This window comes from Acanthochromis polyacanthus, chromosome 23 (assembly GCF_021347895.1).
Source record: "Acanthochromis polyacanthus isolate Apoly-LR-REF ecotype Palm Island chromosome 23, KAUST_Apoly_ChrSc, whole genome shotgun sequence".
NCBI lineage: Eukaryota > Metazoa > Chordata > Actinopteri > Pomacentridae > Acanthochromis > Acanthochromis polyacanthus.
In genome coordinates, this window is record NC_067135.1 from 22,580,172 (window position 1) to 22,592,143 (window position 11,972).

General features: G+C 37.9%; 1 protein-coding gene and 2 non-coding genes across 4 annotated transcripts in view; all 3 read right to left on the reverse strand.

The window, feature by feature from the left end:
- Positions 1-391: 391 nt before the first annotated feature.
- rps4x (ribosomal protein S4 X-linked) overlaps positions 392-11,972 on the reverse strand; it is a 163,279-nt gene continuing 151,698 nt past the window's right edge. Inside the window, exons 1-7 of one of the 2 annotated variants that reach the window (XM_022200980.2) lie at positions 7,341-7,379; positions 6,680-6,757; positions 5,250-5,430; positions 3,252-3,349; positions 1,720-1,891; positions 1,468-1,625; positions 392-548 (exon numbers count right to left, since the gene is read on the reverse strand). In XM_022200980.2, coding sequence (XP_022056672.1) covers positions 447-548; positions 1,468-1,625; positions 1,720-1,891; positions 3,252-3,349; positions 5,250-5,430; positions 6,680-6,757; positions 7,341-7,343 — 792 coding nt within the window. In that variant the 5' untranslated portion in view covers positions 7,344-7,379 and the 3' untranslated portion in view covers positions 392-446. Of the gene's footprint in view, positions 549-1,467; positions 1,626-1,719; positions 1,892-3,251; positions 3,350-5,249; positions 5,431-6,679; positions 6,758-7,340; positions 7,380-11,972 lie in introns of those variants that run through there. The other variant, XM_051944176.1, reaches the window with a different exon arrangement.
- LOC127532514 (small nucleolar RNA SNORD61) lies at positions 1,185-1,257 on the reverse strand. Its single transcript, XR_007939931.1, has one exon. It is a non-coding gene; the product is annotated as a small nucleolar RNA SNORD61 (small nucleolar RNA).
- LOC127532515 (small nucleolar RNA SNORD61) lies at positions 5,028-5,103 on the reverse strand. Its single transcript, XR_007939932.1, has one exon. It is a non-coding gene; the product is annotated as a small nucleolar RNA SNORD61 (small nucleolar RNA).

The following is an 11,972-nucleotide window of genomic DNA, read 5'->3' on the forward strand; positions in this document are numbered from 1 at the left end:
AAATCGTGACATGTTAAGTCATATTTAATAGATAAAAGCTATAATTTAATTCTGACCTTGGGAAATGAAGCCAGTTATGCTTTTAACTTTTTATCTAGATATTTGAAATAACTCCCACATTCCACCACAACTGCAATGTATTTGCACATTTAGTCAGATAAAGGCAATAATGTTGGATCAAAATCATGTTAAAGTTCTTTCAGGTACCTGTAACACCTGTATATTTACATTTTCCTGCCAAACAAGATGTCAGTTAGTGCTGATGTATTCATTAACATCTTTATGTTATTGTCAGCTTCTTCTATCTGTATCAATTTAAAGCATATTGACACGTTTTGCAGGATTCCTAAATATCCCACACTGTCTAATAAACCACACAAACAGTCTGGAGTTGTTTTGTAAATAACAGTTTATTTGAAAACCAGGCGGTCTGTCTTGTGGCCAGTTTAGCTGCTGCCCTGCTTGGCGGCCAGCCTCTTGTCTCTCTCCTCGGCGATGGTCAGACGGATTCCCTTTCCTCTGGGCAGGGACACCCACGGCTTGTTGCCCTGGAAACAAACAGGATTAATTAGTCGATGTTGGTTTAAAAAAACGTTCTGGGTCAAACACCAGCAGGTGGAGTCTCTCAAATCAAAATCTGCGGTGCTTCTTCCTAAAATTAAAGATATTTGTCTTGCAGTTTATGGATGAAATGATAACCAACTGATTATAAAGAAACATAAAACAGCTGTGACATCACTGGATGGTGCTAACATTTATCTGACCGTCACTAAGGTGGAGAAGCGCTCGGAGTCGCCACAGAGCAGAGAGACAAGCGAGCTGCTGACAGACTGGCGACCATGTAAATGTCACAAGTGTTTTATATCTTGACAGACCAGGTCCTCCTAATCACTAAATGACTGATTTGATGGGATGAAGCAGAGTTCATAAAGTTTTAACACTGAATATCAACGTCTCCTCACTGTGAAACCAAAAGTGAGCTCCAGGTGTATCTGACTTGTGTGTAATTTTGTCAGCTTTACTTTGTGAACAGATTTTACTGGGACCCACCAAGGAACTTAGCTTTAAGCTAACTGGGAGCATCAAACACTTTGGTTCAATGTTGTACATGAAGCTTTAAAGATGAGAAGTTTTGAAGTGTAGGGAGAAATTTTAGTTTTGAAGTTTGGTACTGTTTTGTGACGGAGCTCAGAACTTCTTAGAGGAATTGGTTGTGTTTTTTCAGAGCTGATCAAAACCAAAAAATGTCATCATTGCTCCAAAGTCACTTAAGTTCAGATAACGGATCTAAATCTGATAGTCTCGACTTGAATATAAAAAGATTTGGATTGGAGTGCATTTGTTTATATGATGGAAATGTCATTTCAAACAGTCATAATATGTATTCCAGGCATCTACTGATTGAATGCACAGACTGCTCTTCACATCCTCAAATCAGACACTAAGAATATGTCTTCACATCCTCACCTTGCCAATAATGAAGATGTTGGAGAGCCTGGTAGCAAAGCTGTTGCCTGTGCTGTCCTTGACGTGCACAACGTCGAAGGATCCAGGGTGACGCTCCCTGTTGGTGATCACACCAATACGCCCCAAGTTAGCACCACCAGTCACCATGCACAGGTTACCTGGAGGGAGGAGAGGAGACAGGTGAGAAATTTCCTTCATAATGAAACAGAACACATGAGGGAACCTCCAGCTGCTGCCACAGGTTCAACCTACCGGTGTCAAACTTGATGAAGTCTGTGATCTTGCCGGTGTCCAGGTCAATGCGGACTGTGTCGTTGACCTTGATGAGGGGGTCGGGGTAGCGGATGGTGCGGGCGTCGTGGGTCACCAGGTGAGGGATTCCCTTGGTGCCAATGATGATCTTCTTCACCTTGCACAGCTTGTACTGCAGAGGAAGAGGAGCTGGGTTAGGAAAGGAGCACCAACGAATGGTGACTTAGTAGAGAGGTTACTAGTGTCTCAGTTGTAACTTCTGGTAGCAGCTGTTAGCTTAGTGCTGACGTTAGCTGAGTGTTGGTGAAGACTCAGTTTAATTTGGGCGTTACTTGTCCTGTGTGTTGATGGATACTACCGTTCAAAAGTTTGGGGTCACTTACAAATATCCTCATTGTTGAAAAAATATCAGCTTTTTTTCAATAAAGAAAACATGAAATGAATGATAAGTCCAGTCTAGACATTGTCAATGTGGTAAAGGACTATTCTAGCTGGAAACGGCTGATTTTTAATGAAATATCTCCATAGAGGTACAGAGGAACATTTCCAGCAACCATCACTCCTGTGTTCTAATGCTACATTGTGTTAGCTAATGGTGTTGAAAGGCTAATTGATGATTAGAAAACTCTTGTGCAGTTATGTTAGCACATGGATAAAAGTGTGCGTTCTCATGGAAACCATGAAACTGTCAGGGTGACCCCAAACTTTTGAACAGTAGTGTGTTTTGAGGACCTGAAGTTTCTTTTGTTGGTTATCGATGTTGCTAAAGAGTTTAAGTTTGGCTCAGGAGCTAGTCTTTTGTTTTCATTTGGTTCTTAAATTTAGCAACACCCACAAGTCCTGTTTCCTTTGTATTATCACTTTACTTTTCTGTTAATTTCACCACTAAGCAATAAACTGCTTTACGTTTTTTTTATTGCACCCAGGTGACCCCAGAGACCTGGGTCATAACAATACATCTAATGAGGCTGCTCTAAATAACAGACACAGTCCTGAATCTGATGTATGACTCAATCACACGGCACAGAAAATGAAAGAAAGAAAGCACCGCCACTTTCCCATCTGCATCCAAGTTAATTCATCTCAGAAGAGGATTTCGACCAGATCTGACCAAAGGTTTTGCAGATTAAACTGGTTTCAAACACCAGCAGCTGACCAAATCCTAAGAAAAGCAGCCACACATGCAGATTGCACCCAACAAGTCTGTCATCCTGGTAGGATTTCTGGAGATTTGGTGTTTTCTTGGCAAACAGGCTCCGAGCATGTGGTGACACCTGCTCTCCTAACAGTGTTACTGGTTTAAATCCAGCTGATCACATCTCAAACATCTACTTTTTATTTTCTATAATAGGAGAGAATTACCTGCATCCACCAGGGTAGATAGATGCAGTGAAATGCACATTGATCTCTGATAACTCCAGTAACTATTAGCAGATACAGCACATGTAGTTGAGAGTCTTGTAGCAAAACATGCATCTGCTTTTTAAAGAAAAAAAATTGAGAATTAATAAAAACAAATGTCCAGCTCTTACCTTGGCCTCCTCAGCGGTGATGCGGTGGACGGTGAAACGTCCCTTGACATCATAGATCAGGCGGAAGTGCTCACCAGTCTTCTCGATGCTGATCACATCTGTGTCAACAGAAATGCAAAATAGTTTCAGCATTGAAAAGGTGATTTAATTTGAAGTATTAGTGGTAGTCAGATTAGAATCCCTTCTGTCTTTAACCACAGGCAGCAGAATATATCACAGCAGAAAATATCATGACAAGATAGCTACGTTTTCTGAACTTCAAGAGCTAAAGTTAACATAATATCCGAATCCACACCAACTTACTATTTCCCAAACTGTACCAATTAAAGTCAACAACAAAAGTACAAGCTTTAGATAAAGGTTGGACTCAACTTGTTCAGTCATTCAAGCTTTTACCATGTCATTTCTGCAAATACTCAAGTCAAATATCATTTTTAGCACACTTATTAGTTTCCTTATCTCGGTAGTAATGTACTTCTTTCAATGAAAGTGAATTTAGAGATCAAAGTAAGGCAACAGGAGCATTTGAAGGAGGAATAGGTTTTGGAGAAACCCAAGACTTGCTAAGACACTGGACAGTTCAGTTCAGGTATGGCCTTCTTCACAATCAGGTTAGTCGTTGAAAATGTTGCAGGACATTCTTTGACTAGATGTAAAGTCAAATGGGGACAAATTCAGACTTTGCAATGTCCTTTTCATTGCAGTTTCCCTCCTACAAATGCCATGAACCGCCAAAAGACCAAACTTCTCGTACTACAAAAAGCATTCAGGTACAGCAAATCCTGCCCTGTTTAAATAAGAGGAAACACTGTTGATAAATAAAATGCAATCAAAACCATCATTTAAGTCTCAGGCTGTCAGGCTAAAACAAATGCTTCATACAAATTTCAAAAAGCTTTTCGAGTGCTTGTCAAATACATTGCAAAAGAAACTCGTTAGAAACTTGCTCTGCTCTACTCGGCCCAGAGTGTTTGGTTCTTTTAAAAAGAGCATCCCATAGCGAAGGCTTCCCTCGGATTTGGAAATTAAAAAACGCCACAGCTCCCTGTGAGGTTGTTGGCTAGCGATGAGGTGCAGAGAAAACCGACAGGGTGACAGAGCTGGAGGAGGCGTGTTATTGCAGCCCTACTGTCCACTCTGGTTTGGCTGCCATCACTAACAACTTTTAGAACGTGACACATGTGCAAAAGCCTGAGAGAAAACTACGATGTGATGCTACACAAGATGCTCTGTAAATTAAATTATAAGATATCTGGACAGGCAGGAGTGACAGTAAGAAATACAGAGGGAATTCCAACCCTTACATTGTCCCTAATTTGTGAACAGCATCACACAGAGACATTTGTTTTGGCAACTAATCTTTCCCAGTTTTTTAATCACCTCAGTGTGGCATCTAATGTTGCCCCATTAGTCTCACATCCTCCTCTACATAGTTACTTCTAATAAAAACAAACATTTAAATCAAACTAATTCAGTCCCCTTAATATCTCACTTGGACACTTCTACCCCAATGACCAACTGGTTCCAATCCTACTGGTCCATGTGACATTTTTTCATCCGCAAACGACATCTCAAACCCAAAGTGGCCTTTCCGACAACACGTTCATATCCGATACACGACACACGCCTGAAGCAACAGCTCATGTCCCTGCTAGACTTTGAGAAACAATGTTTTTCCAAGTTGTCTAAGGAGGCTCAGTCTTATAAACCCAATTTTCATTTCCACAAGTCCTCACTTTCAGTGCAGATGAGAAAAACATTTAAGTGTTACAGTTGGAGCTCAGAACTTCTTAGAGGAATTGGTTGTGTAGTTTCAGCTCATTGCTGATCAAACCCAAATATTCATCACTGCTCCTATGTACCAGCTCAGTCCTAAACATGCAATTTACAATTTAGAGATGGACTTCATCTTATTAGAACAGCTGCACGTGAGTGTATAGGCCACAAAACTAACCAAAAACCCTTAACGCAGACTTTGTAAATGGCTCTGAAACTCACCCATGAATCCAGCAGGGTAGGTGACATCGGTGCGGACCTTGCCGTCGATTTTGATGAACCTCTGCATGCAGATCTTCTTCACTTCATCCCCAGTCAGGGCGTACTTGAGGCGGTTCCTCAGGAAGATGATGAGGGGCAGGCACTCCCTCAGCTTGTGGGGACCGGTGGATGGACGAGGAGCCTGAGAGGAACAAACCAGACAAGTGTTAAACCAGGTAGAACAGAGGCTGAAAAATGATGTTACATAACTTCATTTAGCAGCAAATCTTGCCAAAGCTATTATATATTTCCAACCAAATGGGTAATTTTAATGAGAAGCAACAGTTGTGTTCGCTCTAATAAATGCTTGTTAGAGCTAAAGACGAAATGTGACCACATTATGCCCCTCTTAGCATATTAACATCTCCTACTACAGCTCTTTGAAAAGTTACAGTTATAAACAGTAAATTTCAGGATTATTGCAATCTTGAATGACATTAAGTCAATCATTAATGAAGAGGAAACAGAAACGCTCACGTTTAACTAGAAATCTGCAACTTTCAACTTAGAAAACTTGAGGTATGTTGTCTAGCGTTAAATCTGTCATGGTAATGCCGTTATAATCTCACTTGTGCAACACTCATTGTTTAGTGGTAAGGTTTGTCACGTTTTGGGTTGTTTGCACTATGAATACCAAACTGAGGCTTAACTTAAAAATCACACTTAATATATCCTTCCCAAATCGTTCAAGCCTATCCTGAATGACACTTAACTAATGGTCAAATCTCCTACTTCTGTTTCATTTGGCAATCACATGGCTCCATGCTAACAGAACCTGAAATTTGAATTAAACAGCTGCAATTCTGTAAATGCATCAAAACAAACTGGCTTATTTTAACCACAGTGTAATGAGCCCCAGTTAGATTAATGCATACACAGCCCTAATTTGGTTCTCTTGTCAAACATCATTACATTCAAGTCAGAGCAAAGCAATGAGTTCTAAATCAGTCTATGTGTATCACATACTGTGATACACACAACGCAGTTTTTACCCAGTTAAGTCAAGCAGTTTAAGACTATAGTCTGCTGCACGATAACATTTCCTCAATTTCTAATGTCTAATAGTTGCATATCATGGTGAGGTGTCTTCAATATTCCAGCTGGGCAACAGAAACATTTCCTCTTGTGGTTGTTGAACTAATGATGCTACAAACTGGAAATGTTACAAACACACATACCAAGAGCTAACTGTTCAGATAAGGTTACACTATCCAGCATCACATATGCTTTAAACGGGAAGCGGCTGCTTTTTGCTGTACACCCATTTATCCTAATATCAATCTGTCACGACCCATTTATTCTACTTCTACACAACATTCAAGCTCCCACGCTGAACCAAAAATAACGCTGATTATCAACAGATATTACTAGGTGATGGAAACGTGACTTACAAACACTCCGGTGAGCTTGTCCAGCATCCAGTGCTTTGGCGCTGCGACGCGCTTCAGGTGCTTCTTCGGTCCTCTTGCCTGGAGAAATGAACACAGAGTCGGTCAACAAACGGGGAAAACAACCAACAGTAGTGTCTAATGCATAAACTAATACCACAACTCCATATACGAGGAGGAGATTCTCTTCTACAGCCCAGTCGGGTGGTGGTGTGTGACCGGTTAGCATGATGCTACTAATGAATGCTGGTTAGCACAGCCGGCTGCGGCCTAGCCAGACTATCATAAGCATAACCTTTAATAGTAACATTTAACGCGTTTTGTTTGATTCTAATGTCAACTATCAATTCAAACTGTGTAACAATAAGTCATCCAAGGTCATGTACATCTCCATAATCAAACAGCAGGTACAGCTTGATTTAGCGAGCTAACAGCGTTAGCTGCAATGAAGCTAGCAACCATGGCTGGTCAGAGCCAAGAGGTCCGGACTTTTTAAAACATCTTTTCAGAGAATGAATCGTTGCTTTTGGTAACAATATACACATTTACTGCTTTATAAGAAGTGTATTTTCAACCTCCGAATGATGTTTATTTAATAAAACAACAGCAAAAAGTGATGTTTAGGGATTATTTTAGAGAGGAATAGTGAGGAGAAACAGCTCACCATGTTGGAGTCTGCGGGGAAAAGGACCTCCTAGCTTCCGGTATTGAATGATAAGGCGTCCTACGGTGGCCTGGGAGGGACAAAACAACTGAAAAGAGCAAACGAAATTCGTTCAAGCTCCTTGCGTGTAGATATATTAACTATTTTATGCTTTATTCCGCAATATAAACATAATATTTTGCTCTTAAATATTTATATTAATCAATTAGCTTTAACTGTATTTTCTTAGCTTCTCTGTTTACTTTTTTTATTTTACAAATGAATTAAATAACACAAATAAAATCACACACACACACACACACACACACACACACACACACACACACACACACACACACACACACACACACACACACAAAATAGATTTTGTAAAATCTATTTTTCACAAAGAAACAACCTGTCATACATTTAACATGTTGTAACTGTCTTCTTTGCTAAATTAGAGATCTATTATCACTATTTTTGCTGCAAAAGGTACTGCATTGGTGTACACACAATTTTTTAAGCAAAAGATAGTACTTGGATATTCGAAGAAAGTACCAGAAATGTGCAGAAAGTATCCTTAAAAACATTTTTGAAGGGAAACTATATACTGTACAAAGGAATTCAACAACAAAAACTCCCACTCACAAAGGGCATAACTGGCAGCAGTAATTAGAATAAAATAAAAATAATAGAAACAAGAACAGAGACAATGTCTCACTTTTTCAAATGTTGGGGTCACTTTAGGAAAAGTCATCGAATGTCAAGTTGAAAAAAGGTAATTTAGGGGATTTTCTATGCTATTAAACATAGTGGCTGGGCCATTTTGGACCCTAGGACAACACGAGGGTAAAAAAAAAAACACCCTCCTTGGTTCCCAAGTCGAGTGTTCTACCATTTCAGTGGGTCAGAAATTAAAAACAGAGATGGGTCTCCAACTCGCTGCAGGCTCCAACATGTAAAAACGGTCTAAATAAAATGTAGGTTAATGGGCCGAGTCTGTTGGAAGCACCTGCCACAAAGAGCAAACCGGTGCACGCAAGGAAAGAAAACAAAGACATGAGAAGAAGTGGGTCACCAGAGATAAAATATATCTACACACAGGAGCGTTTGCATTTAGCATAAACAGAGTCCAGGTTTGTCCCCGACTTTAGGATTAGAGTTGCTGCTGCCTGGGGGGAAGCAGAGATGCCTTCAGAGAGAGACGGCATGTGTGCTTCGGTTGGCAGGAAGACTCAGACCCAGGAGGAGTTTTATCTCCGTCCGTGTAAACAGGACTGAGATCTGCCGACGAAGCTGGCATTTCCTGAGCAGGACGGTCCAGAGATGGGCATGCATGATAGTTTAAATATTTACAGTAGATTTATATCAGCAGCTTTAGATGATTTATTGGGGGAAAAGCACTAAACAACAGTTTAAAAGCACACAGAAATTGACTTTTAATCCTATCGAGCTCTGTAAATATTCCTAAAATTTCAGTTTAGAAACTAAACAAGAAGACCATAAAATAGGTTAAACGCTCCAGGGGAAATGTAGTTAACAGCTCTTTATTGTTGTTTTTAAATGCTTATGTTTAATTATGCTAGTTTTAATTTAAACCAACCAACTTCCCGTATTTAACCTGTAGTTTGTTTGCATGATAAACAAGTAGCTTATTAGCTAAAACCAGCTGTTAAATTTATGAGCATCTTACAGGGAACAAAAAGGTGAAATTTGGAATTTGTGAGTTTTTCTATTGTAACAATATATAATAATAGAGTACATACTGCTTTTAGATTTTACCTGAAATGTATTTTGCAGCAGCTTTAGGTGACTTTTTGGATGAAACAAAACACTGAAAAACAGCTTAAAGAGCACTGTTGTCTCCAGAAATTGATTTTTAACCCTAAATAATGCTTTTAATTCTCTAAATATTCCTAATATTTCAGTGTAGGAGCTAAATGTGCAACAAGACCATAAAATATAGTCAAAAGCTCCAAGGGAAATGTAGTAACCAGCTTTCATTGTGGGGTATTCATCAATCCATTAGTCAAGGACCTGCTGTGTGTCGTATCCATTTCATCTCAAATAAAAACAGAAAATATCACATTAAAATATAAAAGTACTACTAATAATAATCAATAAAAGGCTTGATTTTGTCCACTGCTTTCTTTGGCTTTAATACCTACCTAGTAATAAATAGAATGTAATAGAATAGCCACTTTATTGTCATTCCTAAGTTGGTGCACATTGGAGCAAAATTTTAGTGCCTTAGTCCACCATTGGTCTGGTAAAAACACCAGGCCTGCCATACATCGAAAATGTATAGTAAAAATAAATTAAAAATCTAAATAATTAGTCAACCAGAAACAGTGACTGGCGAGAAAAGCAGATATTTTCCTTCTGTGTGTCTCTTCTGTCATCATACATATTTAAATTGCTTGATAAATTATTTCATATATTTAGTATGACGTGTTTATGCACTCTGCAAAAGCAAAAAAAGAACAAAAATGTGATTCTTAAAAACCTGAATTGGTAGAAAAGCATAAAAATGCACAAAAATGAGCCTTGTGAGTGTATTCCAAAAGATATATTGTGTATTGGATTTATTATTACAGATGCATTCATGTACAAACAGGTTTTTTATTGCTAGTTTAGGGAGACACTACAATCATTATTTTTATTTTATTTAATAATAAAGAGACTTGCTTGGTTTAAAAAAAATAGCAGCAAAAAAATAATAGTTCCAACAATAATTAGTCGACCAGAGACACACCAGGTTAATGACTGACAAGAAAAGCAGATATTTTCTTTTAATGCGTCTCTTCTGCCATCGAGCATATTTAAATTGCTAGATAAATGATTGAACATAGATTTACTGGCATCTGTTCATGCACTGTGTAAAAAAAAGAACGAAAATGTGATTTTAAAAATTCTGCATCGACAGAGAAGCAAATTTAAAAAAAGCACCCTGTGAATGTTTTCAATTATATGTTAAAATATTTAAAAAATATATTATGGATCCATTCATGTGCAAGCAGACTTTTGTAACTAATTTATGGAGGTACTGCATTTTTATTTTAAATTTTTGATCATTTTCATACACTTGCAGCAGGCAGTGTGGGTGTTCTTTAAGAAGTTGTCAAATACTTAATTCTTGCATTTTGGTGAATTTTTATACTCCAATTTGTTAAATTTTTAATTATAGTGGACATGTCTTTGTGTATATGAAGGAAAACATCACATTTTCTAATGAAAACTATGTCCATGACACAAATCTATGTCCAAAAATCTCTTAAACTTCTCTCCTTTACTGTATAACCTGCTCTGATTATACATGTTTTATGTTTTTTAATGTATATTAGAACCTCTGACGATACATTCATTTTAGAATCTAATAATTTTCAGAGTTCCTTTCTGTTCAGTCGAACGTCTTCTCCTGTTCTCGTGATGCTTCTCCACTGTGTTTATTTAAAGCAGTGGACTGTAGCATTGTGTACAGCACAGACTTCCTCTAGGGGACAATAAAGTTTATGTAAAGCCTTCTGGCTGCAGCGTTTTGTAGTTTCACCACCAGAGAGCAGCATAGTGCTGCTTCGTCATGCAAAAAGCTACAGAAACATGCATCTTTGTGAAATAAGATACGTGTAGTAGAATAAAAAGTACATTATTTGCCTTTTATTGTTGTAAGCAAAGCATAAATACACTCTTATTAGCTTACAGCTACAGATTTAGAGTGAAAATAACCGAAAACATGCATGTTTATTGCCGATGAATTCATTCAAACTGTGATGTATTTCATGTTATTATTAAATACATCTACAAATTCACGCATAAATTAATAAAAAACACAAGTGTAAAAGGACAATTTTTCAACTTTCGGTGTTTAATAACTGAAGAAATTGTGTTGGAATACATTTTCATATCTTGTATTAGACTGATGCTTGCCTGTAAATCAGTCAAATTGTTTTTAAAAAATTGCATTACTTCCATAAATTAGCAGTAAAAACCTACTTGCACATAAATGCATTCGTAAAATAAACATAAACAGAATGCATTCACAGGGCGCTTCCCCCCCCCCCCCCCCTCTTTCTCTACCAATTCAGATTCTTTAAAAATCTAATTTTTGGTCTTAACTGGATAAAGAGATCGCAGTAAATCCATTAATCAAGTAATTTAAATGTGCTTGAGAGTAGTAGAGACATGCATAAGTCATTAACCTGGTCATTTAATTATTATTATTATTATTAATTTTTTTAAATATATGGATGAAAAAAGACTGAAGAGAAGTGGAAAGAAAAGAACATTTGTATTGTCTTACTGCACTTACCACCATCAGCCAGCAGGTGGAGCCCTTGTAGTATAAAACCAACAGTCTGCAACACATTCAGACCTGTTACATGCCTACAAATATAAACATACACACGTGGACAAAATTGTTGGTACCCCTCAGTTAAAGAAGGAAAAACCCACAATTCTCACTGAAATCACTTGAAACTCACAAAAGTAACAATAAATAAAAATGTATTGAAAATTAAATAATCAAAAACAGCCATTACTTTTGAATTGTTGATTAACATAATTATTTAAAAAAACAAACTAATGAAACAGGCCTGGACAAAAATGATGGTACCTCTATAAAAGATTGAAAACTATTTGACCAGAGTGACA